The 14,775-nt window shown below is 35.3% G+C and overlaps 1 protein-coding gene across 1 annotated transcript in view; it reads right to left on the bottom strand.

Annotated features, from left to right (window-relative positions):
* Positions 1 to 272: 272 nt before the first annotated feature.
* LOC140146706 (uncharacterized) overlaps positions 273 to 14,775 on the bottom strand; it is a 48,726-nt gene continuing 34,223 nt past the window's right edge. Inside the window, exon 4 of the mRNA XM_072168580.1 lies at positions 273 to 2,438. Coding sequence (XP_072024681.1) covers positions 1,957 to 2,438 — 482 coding nt within the window. The 3' untranslated portion in view covers positions 273 to 1,956. The remainder of the gene's footprint in view (positions 2,439 to 14,775) is intronic.

Here is a 14,775-nt window from a genome sequence, read left to right as displayed (position 1 = left end):
GCGCTATGGGCTCTCTTTACATAACTGGAATTTTAGACACAAACTAAAAGCATGCTAAAAGTGCCCTCCCATCAAAACCCCACCAGCAAATAAGGGCACGTACATGGAATTTACCCCAAGGCAAAGGAGTCTAGGGACGCCATTAGACGAACGTTTACGGTATACATTTCAAATTGAGAAAAAAAGAATGCAATCTAAATGTATATATTCCAATAAGAGCTAGTGCCATTATAATATACCGGGTCGGAAAGTGAAATACAAAAAATTAAATGTTTCACCTACTATGATTTGTTTAATTATTATTTACCCGCAACTATGGGAACAAATCAATGTTTGGAGAAATATCTCAGTTTTATTCCACTTTAAAACACTGACAAACAGATTTCTTTTGCTGGGTTCCAATCATTCGCCTGGGAATGTAGTCCCGGAAGCTGTTCCGTGTCAGTGCATTTTACTGTTGTGTCAGTTGGACAACTGCTTGGCTACTGACATGTGTTTAGAGTAGAGTATTGAAGTAATCCTGTGTGTAATTTTTGCTCGTGTACAGGCGAATAATTGGAACCCAGCAAAAGAAATCTGTTGGGCTGTTAATGTGGTTCAGGAAGGTGTTCCATGTCAGTGCATTTTGCTGTTGTGTCAGTTGGACAACTGTTTGGTTACTGACCAGTGTTTAGAGTAGAGTATTGAAGTAATCCTGTGTGTAATTTTTTTTTCATTTTTATGGACAGGATTTGAAGATATGACCTTGTGAAAAATTATAAGTTTCTTTTTGAGGCCAGTTTAGATCATACAATGTAATGACTAGACTGTCAGTACATTGAATTGTTCATTCATAATAATTAATAATTCACCAGTCTTTAAAATAACAAACAGGTGGTTGTTTAGTAACTAAAATCTGAATTCCAGAGAACTTTTGATTCGTACAAGACCCAAACGAGCTGTCTAGAACCAAGCTTGAAATAACAACAACTGATTGAATGTCGGATCTAGTTAATTCGATTAGACAGTCTAAGCTAAACGTGTTGTTTTTTAATGAATAAGAAAAGGGAATCACCCAGTAATTTTGTAGAAGAAAAATTACATTATTGATCGCAACAAAACACATAAATCATAAACGCTGCCTCGTATTCGGAATGCACTGTGCAAACGTTGCTATCCGATCACTTAAATATGAACGAATGTATTGTTTAACCTAAATACAAAGTCTAAAGCCAATATCTTTCAGAAAGATAGTGGCTCCTTACCCACTCCCTAATCTCGATGTTTGGTCCAGGCGGCGGATGACATGATCTAGCCGGCAACTTGTGACACCGTCGGCCGTATGGCATTTTCCAATATACTCGGTTAGTTTTATGGGGTTCATTATCGAACCCCAACGGTTTTAGCTTGTATTTATATTATTTATCAACATAGGCCTATTTGTTTGTGATATTTCAAGCGTTTTAAAATGTCAAAATAATCCCATTCAATTACACGGCTGACGATGAAAATTTACTGAATTTAGAGAATGCAATGCGGCCACCACCTGGTTTGGTCTTATCTTACCACTTGGTAAAGTTGTAAGGTAACATTGTCTTATTACAAAGAAAACAGTATATGTACGATTCGTTTATGTCATTTGTGATTATGTAGAATGAACGCCTTAGAATGAGGACTATCACTTTGTTTTAGTTTTCGTATCACCCATTTTAATGCGCAGCATTTGACTGCCAAGCCCTTTTGTTTTGTCCAAAAGGATACCCGATAGTATTCTATCATCAAACTACCGTGATATAGAGAGTGTTAAAAATTTTGCCTCAGTAGGACAAGGGTTAATCAAGTCATTTTAAGACATTGAAAATCTATTAGTATATTATACGAATTCTACTTTTGAAAGTTCTTGATAGAGATGTATTAAATCGAACTCATTGAAGCGTATCGATTTGCACACAAATTTGTTTACACTCTCAAATTGACTTATATTGTACACACGACACATGCCAATTCCTTTCCGGCAACGTATGGAAGACAAGGCAAGGCATGTGCCCCGCAAGTCGCTTCTACGAGGTACATGAGGGATCCATCAGTACTGCCAGCAGTTCCTGGCCGCGCTTCAGCATTTTCATCAACACACACATATTCAGATTGATGAGCATGGCCATGATATGCTGTCATCATGTACCCTCTGTACTCACTTGTCCAATTAGATGGACAGGTCGTTTTGGCGGGAATCATAAGAAGCGTGCTTCGGCCAGTAACTCTGCAGACAGCACATGGAACATCGTGGTCATGAAGATGAGAGAAAGGTGCAAAGTTGTCTATCTCATACTCGGCTGTGTACAGATATGCACGACTACCTGATGTCCCTGCTTCGACCTGGAGATCCTCAGGATCCAATGGTAAGCAGAGATAATTTGCAGCACCCCCTACTTGGTTGAAGTGGGAACCACCGACAACGCCTAAGATATAATAGCAATCAATATAAACATATTGGTACATAATATTGATGATTATTATTATTGATACAATCCTCATTTCAAATCATACGTTTTGGTTTCTCTTTTGTTCAGAAACCAAAAATCAAGGGATTAAAAAGTAGAGCAGATCTGGTCTGCAATCATGCTGGGAGCAGTCACCTACCTGGACAACCGATTCTTTAGAAATGCTTAGTCGCGCTAAAAGTCGATCGATACATGTTAAAATCAGCACAATTCAGAGATACACCTTTTGCTATGAATTTTCTCGGTCAAATATAAAGCAATATTTTTTTTTTTCTTCAGTAATGTCAGTTAAAAACTTGGTGCTTGGATATACATTTTTTTTTAAATCCTGGTGTTAAAATTAAGCATCAAATTGTATCTTTTAGTGTGATATTTTTGATTTTTATAGGCCTTGAGTTCGCCTGCGAGCTTTTTACGGAATTGATTTTTTAGCGTCTCACACTAATATAGTTTGCTAAAGAAAGATATTTCCCACCTCTGTAAAGCACATCGTGTGGGTCTATATATTATAGTTTTGTCAGAATTTCCGTTTTTATTTTACCCTTTTTCCCTTCATGCTCTGAAAATGTCAAACTCGGTGCTTTTATCTCGTGCGCAACCAGCAGAAATAGTCGATATTTTCATTGTTGTCATCCAGGGCAATTTTCCATTGAAAAGCAAAGATCATGAAGATTGCCCGACTAGCGATTTGGTAGCCCAAATCCCCAATTGGTAAATGAGGTGAATTTAAACAATTTGCTCCCGTGATAGCCTGCAATTTCAATTTATATGCATTCCATGATTATGAAAACCATTTTGTCTGTCTGTGTGTTTGTTTACCTACAATCCCCGAAAAATGTCGTTGAAACGCTTTAGGCATCTTGAATGAAATCCAAAGTGTATATTTAATGTGGATAAAAATGTTCAATATTTGGAATTAGAAGAAAGCTGGGCCATCAATTAACACTTTTCCTTCCCCACCCCCCATCATTCAATGTTGCGACACTTTGGAGACACGCTGAACACATTTGCACGTTTCAACATTGCACGGGGAGTGGGGGACTAATTTTCCCTAAAGACGCTTTAATGTTTCAAGACATATTTCGGGGATTGTATGAGGCAAACGCTAAAATTAACATCTGATTTTAATCTTTTGGCTATAACTTTAAAACTACTTGATAGAATCACTCCAAATTTTCAATGAATATTAGTTAGTGCATAAGCTATGATATGGGTATAAAATAAAACAACTAATTATATCAATTTTGACTATATCGCCCTGCACTACAAGCAGGTTGCACCCCACCTGTGTATGTCTACAATCACAGATTGAATACAATAACGCTCTTTTCAAACATACTAATCTTACAGATGTGAGTGATCAGCAGGATATAGTTCAATGCATAGGTATCGCGTGAACGCTGCAGTGCAGGGCAATATAGTCAAAAAGCGACCTTTTTCACCTTTTTCAGACCAACGCCCCCCGAGCAAAAAACAAAACAAAACGAACCAATAACAAAATCGCATTAGTACGCTTATGAAGTAGGCCTACTCATGCAGAGATATCTTTAAAATTGATATTTTATTTGCGTGAAATGGTAAAGTGCGATTGTAAATCGTCCCATTGATCACATAGTGATTTGACGGTTTACCCTAGCCTAATACTGAATATTAATACAAGGAGTTTCTTTAATTTAGAAATGGTAAACCGTTGACAAAATTCATAATTTAGGCCGATTTGGTGTCAACTTTTATTTGTAAAGTGTTTTGTTTGAAAGCTTGTTAAAAACTACATCTAATTTTACTATTTTACGTTTTGTTAGCTCTAACATTATTTACATTTTACTGATTTTAGCAAATGTAAATCGTCTGTCGAGATTTACCATTTTCATAATCACGAGAATGCAATGCGCACCCATTATCACGGAATCCCGTAATTATTTCAACATGACAGCGTGGTGTAATGGACAGTACTTCAGACGGTGAAACGGAAGGCTAGTGGTTCGAGCCTCAACAGTTTCACCTTTTTTTTTTTTTTTTTTTTTGTGTGACTTATTCAAACCAGTAAACTATTCTTCTGTATTCATGACAATTGACATTGTGAAACACGAAAATAAGTTTTAAAGCCCTAATTTATCTATGGCATGATAATTGATTTTTTAAAATTGTAATAAAGACACAAATAGATCCGGACATCTTTAAAGGTTATGAATATGGGCACTATAGCAATTGTAAGATAAACTATTCTTCTGTATTCATGACAATTGACATTATGAAACACGAAAATAAGTTTTAAAACCTTAATTTATCTATGGCATGATAATTGATTGTTTTTGTTTTAAATTGTAATAAAGACAAACATAGATCCGGACATCTTTAAAGGTCATGAATATGGGCACTATAGCAATTGTAAGATAACCCCCCCCACACACACACACACACACACACATACACACCCCCACACACACCCCCACCCCGTTCAAGTTTCATACGTTTCATAAGTATTTTACTTATAGAGTGCTTGCACATAGGGTCATTAGTTCAAATCATCTCCTCTATAGGCACGCTCCAGAAGATATGCAAATGGATGGAGTACAAAAGAATTATTTGACCACTACCTAAATAAAAGATGAGTTGTTTTATTTTGTGCCCACATCATAGCCTATCTATTAATGAATAGTCATGGAAAATTTTTCACGCGGTACCTATGCATTGAACTATATCATGCTGATCACTCACATCTGTAAGATTAGTATGTTTGAAAAGAGCGCTATTGTATTCAATCTATGATTGTAGACATACACAGGTGATGGGTGCAAGCTGCTTGTAGTGCAGGGCGATATAGTCAAAATTGATACAATTAGTTGTTTTATTTTATACCCACATCATAGCTTATGCGCTAACTAATATTCATTGAAAATTTGGAGTGATTCTATCAAGTAGTTTTAAAGTTATAGTCAAAAGATTAAAATCAGATGTTAATTTTAGCGTTTGCCTCAGACAATCCCCGAAAATGTCGTTGAAACGCTTTAGGCATCTTGAATGAAATCCAAAGTGTATATTTAATGTGGATAAAAATGTTCAATATTTGGAATTAGAAGAAAGCTGGGCCATCAATTAACACTTTCCCCTTCCCCACCCCCCCCATCATTCAATGTTGCGACACTTTGGAGACACGCTGAACACATTTGCACGTTTCAACATTGCACGGGGAGTGGGGACTAATTTTCCCTAAAGACGCTTTAATGTTTCAAGACATATTTCGGGGATTGTATGAGGCAAACGCTAAAATTAACATCTGATTTTAATCTTTTGGCTATAACTTTAAAACTACTTGATAGAATCACTCCAAATTTTCAATGAATATTAGTTAGTGCATAAGCTATGATATGGGTATAAAATAAAACAACTAATTATATCAATTTTGACTATATCGCCCTGCACTACAAGCAGGTTGCACCCCCACCTGTGTATGTCTACAATCACAGATTGAATACAATAACGCTCTTTTCAAACATACTAATCTTACAGATGTGAGTGATCAGCAGGATATAGTTCAATGCATAGGTATCGCGTGAACGCTGCAGTGCAGGGCAATATAGTCAAAAAGCGACCTTTTTCACCTTTTTTCAGACCAACGCCCCCCCGAGCAAAAACAAAACAAAACGAACCAATAACAAAATCGCATTAGTACGCTTATGAAGTAGGCCTACTCATGCAGAGATATCTTTAAAATTGATATTTTATTTGCGTGAAATGGTAAAGTGCGATTGTAAATCGTCCCATTGATCACATAGTGATTTGACGGTTTACCCTAGCCTAATACTGAATATTAATACAAGGAGTTTCTTTAATTTAGAAATGGTAAACCGTTGACAAAATTCATAATTTAGGCCGATTTGGTGTCAACTTTTATTTGTAAAGTGTTTTGTTTGAAAGCTTGTTAAAACTACATCTAATTTTACTATTTTACGTTTTGTTAGCTCTAACATTATTTACATTTTACTGATTTTAGCAAATGTAAATCGTCTGTCGAGATTTACCATTTTCATAATCACGAGAATGCAATGCGCACCCATTATCACGGAATCCCGTAATTATTTCAACATGACAGCGTGGTGTAATGGACAGTACTTCAGACGGTGAAACGGAAGGCTAGTGGTTCGAGCCTCAACAGTTTCACCTTTTTTTTTTTTTTTTTTGTGTGACTTATTCAAACCAGTAAACTATTCTTCTGTATTCATGACAATTGACATTGTGAAACACGAAAATAAGTTTTAAAGCCCTAATTTATCTATGGCATGATAATTGATTTTTTAAAATTGTAATAAAGACACAAATAGATCCGGACATCTTTAAAGGTTATGAATATGGGCACTATAGCAATTGTAAGATAAACTATTCTTCTGTATTCATGACAATTGACATTATGAAACACGAAAATAAGTTTTAAAACCTTAATTTATCTATGGCATGATAATTGATTGTTTTTGTTTTAAATTGTAATAAAGACAAACATAGATCCGGACATCTTTAAAGGTCATGAATATGGGCACTATAGCAATTGTAAGATAACCCCCCCACACACACACACACATACACACCCCCACACACACCCCCACCCCGTTCAAGTTTCATACGTTTCATAAGTATTTTACTTATAGAGTGCTTGCACATAGGGTCATTAGTTCAAATCATCTCCTCTATAGGCACGCTCCAGAAGATATGCAAATGGATGGAGTACAAAAGAATTATTTGACCACTACCTAAATAAAAGATGAGTTGTTTTATTTTGTGCCCACATCATAGCCTATCTATTAATGAATAGTCATGGAAAATTTTTCACGCGGTACCTATGCATTGAACTATATCATGCTGATCACTCACATCTGTAAGATTAGTATGTTTGAAAAGAGCGCTATTGTATTCAATCTATGATTGTAGACATACACAGGTGATGGGCGCAAGCTGCTTGTAGTGCAGGGCGATATAGTCAAAATTGATACAATTAGTTGTTTTATTTTATACCCACATCATAGCTTATGCGCTAACTAATATTCATTGAAAATTTGGAGTGATTCTATCAAGTAGTTTTAAAGTTATAGCCAAAAGATTAAAATCAGATGTTAATTTTAGCGTTTGCCTCAGACAATCCCGAAAATGTCGTTGAAACGCTTTAGGCATCTTGAATGAAATCCAAAGTGTATATTTAATGTGGATAAAAATGTTCAATATATGGAATTAGAAGAAAGCTGGGCCATCAATTAAAAATTTTACCTTCACCACCCCCCATCATTCAATGTTGAGACACTTTGGAGACACGCTGAACACATTTGCACGTTTCAACATTGCACGGGGAGTGGGGACTAATTTTCCCTAAAGACGCTTTAATGTTTCAAGACATATTTCGGGGATTGTATGAGGCAAACGCTAAAATTAACATCTGATTTTAATCTTTTGGCTATAACTTTAAAACTACTTGATAGAATCACTCCAAATTTTCAATGAATATTAGTTAGTGCATAAGCTATGATATGGGTATAAAATAAAACAACTAATTATATCAATTTTGACTATATCGCCCTGCACTACAAGCAGGTTGCACCCCCCACCTGTGTATGTCTACAATCACAGATTGAATACAATAACCTTTTCAAACATACTAATCTTACAGATGTGAGTGATCAGCAGGATATAGTTCAATGCATAGGTATCGCGTGAACGCTGCAGTGCAGGGCAATATAGTCAAAAAGCGACCTTTTTCACCTTTTTCAGACCAACGCCCCCCCCCCGAGCAAAAAACAAAACAAAACGAACCAATAACAAAATCGCATTAGTACGCTTATGAAGTAGGCCTACTCATGCAGAGATATCTTTAAAATTGATATTTTATTTGCGTGAAATGGTAAAGTGCGATTGTAAATCGTCCCATTGATCACATAGTGATTTGACGGTTTACCCTAGCCTAATACTGAATATTAATACAAGGAGTTTCTTTAATTTAGAAATGGTAAACCGTTGACAAAATTCATAATTTAGGCCGATTTGGTGTCAACTTTTATTTGTAAAGTGTTTTGTTTGAAAGCTTGTTAAAAACTACATCTAATTTTACTATTTTACGTTTTGTTAGCTCTAACATTATTTACATTTTACTGATTTTAGCAAATGTAAATCGTCTGTCGAGATTTACCATTTTCATAATCACGAGAATGCAATGCGCACCCATTATCACGGAATCCCGTAATTATTTCAACATGACAGCGTGGTGTAATGGACAGTACTTCAGACGGTGAAACGGAAGGCTAGTGGTTCGAGCCTCAACAGTTTCACCTTTTTTTTTTTTTTTTTTTTTTGTGTGACTTATTCAAACCAGTAAACTATTCTTCTGTATTCATGACAATTGACATTGTGAAACACGAAAATAAGTTTTAAAGCCCTAATTTATCTATGGCATGATAATTGATTTTTTTAAATTGTAATAAAGACACAAATAGATCCGGACATCTTTAAAGGTTATGAATATGGGCACTATAGCAATTGTAAGATAAACTATTCTTCTGTATTCATGACAATTGACATTATGAAACACGAAAATAAGTTTTAAAACCTTAATTTATCTATGGCATGATAATTGATTGTTTTTGTTTTAAATTGTAATAAAGACAAACATAGATCCGGACATCTTTAAAGGTCATGAATATGGGCACTATAGCAATTGTAAGATAACCCCCCACACACACACACACACACACACCCCCACACACACCCCCACCCCGTTCAAGTTTCATACGTTTCATAAGTATTTTACTTATAGAGTGCTTGCACATAGGGTCATTAGTTCAAATCATCTCCTCTATAGGCACGCTCCAGAAGATATGCAAATGGATGGAGTACAAAAGAATTATTTGACCACTACCTAAATAAAAGATGAGTTGTTTTATTTTGTGCCCACATCATAGCCTATCTATTAATGAATAGTCATGGAAAATTTTTCACGCGGTACCTATGCATTGAACTATATCATGCTGATCACTCACATCTGTAAGATTAGTATGTTTGAAAAGAGCGCTATTGTATTCAATCTATGATTGTAGACATACACAGGTGATGGGTGCAAGCTGCTTGTAGTGCAGGGCGATATAGTCAAAATTGATACAATTAGTTGTTTTATTTTATACCCACATCATAGCTTATGCGCTAACTAATATTCATTGAAAATTTGGAGTGATTCTATCAAGTAGTTTTAAAGTTATAGCCAAAAGATTAAAATCAGATGTTAATTTTAGCGTTTGCCTCAGACAATCCCCGAAAAATTTCGTTGAAACGCTTTAGGCATCTTGAATGAAATCCAAAGTGTATATTTAATGTGGATAAAAATGTTCAATATTTGGAATTAGAAGAAAGCTGGGCCATCAATTAACACTTTTCCTTCACCACCCCCATCATTCAATGTTGCGACACTTTGGAGACACGCTGAACACATTTGCACGTTTCAACATTGCACGGGGAGTGGGGGACTAATTTTCCCTAAAGACGCTTTAATGTTTCAAGACATATTTCGGGGATTGTATGAGGCAAACGCTAAAATTAACATCTGATTTTAATCTTTTGGCTATAACTTTAAAACTACTTGATAGAATCACTCCAAATTTTCAATGAATATTAGTTAGTGCATAAGCTATGATATGGGTATAAAATAAAACAACTAATTATATCAATTTTGACTATATCGCCCTGCACTACAAGCAGGTTGCACCCCACCTGTGTATGTCTACAATCACAGATTGAATACAATAACGCTCTTTTCAAACATACTAATCTTACAGATGTGAGTGATCAGCAGGATATAGTTCAATGCATAGGTATCGCGTGAACGCTGCAGTGCAGGGCAATATAGTCAAAAAGCGACCTTTTTCACCTTTTTCAGACCAACGCCCCCCCCGAGCAAAAAACAAAACAAAACGAACCAATAACAAAATCGCATTAGTACGCTTATGAAGTAGGCCTACTCATGCAGAGATATCTTTAAAATTGATATTTTATTTGCGTGAAATGGTAAAGTGCGATTGTAAATCGTCCCATTGATCACATAGTGATTTGACGGTTTACCCTAGCCTAATACTGAATATTAATACAAGGAGTTTCTTTAATTTAGAAATGGTAAACCGTTGACAAAATTCATAATTTAGGCCGATTTGGTGTCAACTTTTATTTGTAAAGTGTTTTGTTTGAAAGCTTGTTAAAAACTACATCTAATTTTACTATTTTACGTTTTGTTAGCTCTAACATTATTTACATTTTACTGATTTTAGCAAATGTAAATCGTCTGTCGAGATTTACCATTTTCATAATCACGAGAATGCAATGCGCACCCATTATCACGGAATCCCGTAATTATTTCAACATGACAGCGTGGTGTAATGGACAGTACTTCAGACGGTGAAACGGAAGGCTAGTGGTTCGAGCCTCAACAGTTTCACCTTTTTTTTTTTTTTTTTTTTTTGTGTGACTTATTCAAACCAGTAAACTATTCTTCTGTATTCATGACAATTGACATTGTGAAACACGAAAATAAGTTTTAAAGCCCTAATTTATCTATGGCATGATAATTGATTTTTTAAAATTGTAATAAAGACACAAATAGATCCGGACATCTTTAAAGGTTATGAATATGGGCACTATAGCAATTGTAAGATAAACTATTCTTCTGTATTCATGACAATTGACATTATGAAACACGAAAATAAGTTTTAAAACCTTAATTTATCTATGGCATGATAATTGATTGTTTTTGTTTTAAATTGTAATAAAGACAAACATAGATCCGGACATCTTTAAAGGTCATGAATATGGGCACTATAGCAATTGTAAGATAACCCCCCACACACACACACACACACACACACACCCACACACACACCCCCACCCCGTTCAAGTTTCATACGTTTCATAAGTATTTTACTTATAGAGTGCTTGCACATAGGGTCATTAGTTCAAATCATCTCCTCTATAGGCACGCTCCAGAAGATATGCAAATGGATGGAGTACAAAAGAATTATTTGACCACTACCTAAATAAAAGATGAGTTGTTTTATTTTGTGCCCACATCATAGCCTATCTATTAATGAATAGTCATGGAAAATTTTTCACGCGGTACCTATGCATTGAACTATATCATGCTGATCACTCACATCTGTAAGATTAGTATGTTTGAAAAGAGCGCTATTGTATTCAATCTATGATTGTAGACATACACAGGTGATGGGTGCAAGCTGCTTGTAGTGCAGGGCGATATAGTCAAAATTGATACAATTAGTTGTTTTATTTTATACCCACATCATAGCTTATGCGCTAACTAATATTCATTGAAAATTTGGAGTGATTCTATCAAGTAGTTTTAAAGTTATAGCCAAAAGATTAAAATCAGATGTTAATTTTAGCGTTTGCCTCAGACAATCCCCGAAAAATGTCGTTGAAACGCTTTAGGCATCTTGAATGAAATCCAAAGTGTATATTTAATGTGGATAAAAATGTTCAATATTTGGAATTAGAAGAAAGCTGGGCCATCAATTAACACTTTTCCCTTCACCACCCCCCATCATTCAATGTTGCGACACGTTGGAGACAAGCTGAACACAGTTGCACGTTTCAACATTGCACGGGGGAGTGGGGGCACTTAGTTACCCCTAAAGACGCTTTAATGTTTCAAGACATATTTCGGGGATTGTATGAGGCAAACGCTAAAATTAACATCTGATTTTAATCTTTTGGCTATAACTTTAAAACTACTTGATAGAATCACTCCAAATTTTCAATGAATATTAGTTAGTGCATAAGCTATGATATGGGTATAAAATAAAACAACTAATTATATCAATTTTGACTATATCGCCCTGCACTACAAGCAGGTTGCACCCCACCTGTGTATGTCTACAATCACAGATTGAATACAATAACGCTCTTTTTCAAACATACTAATCTTACAGATGTGAGTGATCAGCAGGATATAGTTCAATGCATAGGTATCGCGTGAACGCTGCAGTGCAGGGCAATATAGTCAAAAAGCGACCTTTTTCACCTTTTTCAGACCAACGCCCCCAAAAACAAAAAAAAAACAAAACAAAACGAACCAATAACAAAATCGCATTAGTACGCTTATGAAGTAGGCCTACTCATGCAGAGATATCTTTAAAATTGATATTTTATTTGCGTGAAATGGTAAAGTGCGATTGTAAATCGTCCCATTGATCACATAGTGATTTGACGGTTTACCCTAGCCTAATACTGAATATTAATACAAGGAGTTTCTTTAATTTAGAAATGGTAAACCGTTGACAAAATTCATAATTTAGGCCGATTTGGTGTCAACTTTTATTTGTAAAGTGTTTTGTTTGAAAGCTTGTTAAAAACTACATCTAATTTTACTATTTTACGTTTTGTTAGCTCTAACATTATTTACATTTTACTGATTTTAGCAAATGTAAATCGTCTGTCGAGATTTACCATTTTCATAATCACGAGAATGCAATGCGCACCCATTATCACGGAATCCCGTAATTATTTCAACATGACAGCGTGGTGTAATGGATAGTACTTCAGACGGTGAAACGGAAGGCTAGTGGTTCGAGCCTCAACAGTTTCACCTTTTTTTTTTTTTTTTTTGTGTGACTTATTCAAACCAGTAAACTATTCTTCTGTATTCATGACAATTGACATTGTGAAACACGAAAATAAGTTTTAAAGCCCTAATTTATCTATGGCATGATAATTGATTTTTTAAAATTGTAATAAAGACACAAATAGATCCGGACATCTTTAAAGGTTATGAATATGGGCACTATAGCAATTGTAAGATAAACTATTCTTCTGTATTCATGACAATTGACATTATGAAACACGAAAATAAGTTTTAAAACCTTAATTTATCTATGGCATGATAATTGATTGTTTTTGTTTTAAATTGTAATAAAGACAAACATAGATCCGGACATCTTTAAAGGTCATGAATATGGGCACTATAGCAATTGTAAGATAACCCCCCCACACAAAAACACACACACACACACCCACACACACACCCCCCACCAAGCTCAAGTTTACTACGTTTCATAAGTATTTTACTTATAGAGTGCTTGCACATAGGGTCATTAGTTCAAATCATCTCCTCTATAGGCACGCTCCAGAAGATATGCAAATGGATGGAGTACAAAAGAATTATTTGACCACTACCTAAATAAAAGATGAGTTGTTTTATTTTGTGCCCACATCATAGCCTATCTATTAATGAATAGTCATGGAAAATTTTTTTTTTTTTTTCTATGCATTGAACTATATCATGCTGATCACTCACATCTGTAAGATTAGTATGTTTGAAAAGAGCGCTATTGTATTCAATCTATGATTGTAGACATACACAGGTGATGGGTGCAAGCTGCTTGTAGTGCAGGGCGATATAGTCAAAATTGATACAATTAGTTGTTTTATTTTATACCCACATCATAGCTTATGCGCTAACTAATATTCATTGAAAATTTGGAGTGATTCTATCAAGTAGTTTTAAAGTTATAGCCAAAAGATTAAAATCAGATGTTAATTTTAGCGTTTGCCTCAGACAATCCCCGAAAAATGTCGTTGAAACGCTTTAGGCATCTTGAATGAAATCCAAAGTGTATATTTAATGTGGATAAAATGTTCAATATTTGGAATTAGAAGAAAGCTGGGCCATCAATTAACACTTTTCCTTCACCACCCCCATCATTCAATGTTGCGACACTTTGGAGACACGCTGAACACATTTGCACGTTTCAACATTGCACGGGGAGTGGGGGACTAATTTTCCCTAAAGACGCTTTTAATGTTTCAAGACATATTTCGGGGATTGTATGAGGCAAACGCTAAAATTAACATCTGATTTTAATCTTTTGGCTATAACTTTAAAACTACTTGATAGAATCACTCCAAATTTTCAATGAATATTAGTTAGTGCATAAGCTATGATATGGGTATAAAATAAAACAACTAATTATATCAATTTTGACTATATCGCCCTGCACTACAAGCAGGTTGCACCCCCACCTGTGTATGTCTACAATCACAGATTGAATACAATAACGCTCTTTTCAAACATACTAATCTTACAGATGTGAGTGATCAGCAGGATATAGTTCAATGCATAGGTATCGCGTGAACGCTGCAGTGCAGGGCAATATAGTCAAAAAGCGACCTTTTTCACCTTTTTCAGACCAACGCCCCCCCGAGCAAAAAACAAAACAAAACGAACCAATAACAAAATCGCATTAGTACGCTTATGAAGTAG

Source organism: Amphiura filiformis, chromosome 2, assembly GCF_039555335.1.
Source record: "Amphiura filiformis chromosome 2, Afil_fr2py, whole genome shotgun sequence".
Taxonomy (NCBI): Eukaryota; Metazoa; Echinodermata; class Ophiuroidea; order Amphilepidida; family Amphiuridae; genus Amphiura; species Amphiura filiformis.
This window is presented reverse-complemented; position numbering and strand designations above follow the sequence as displayed.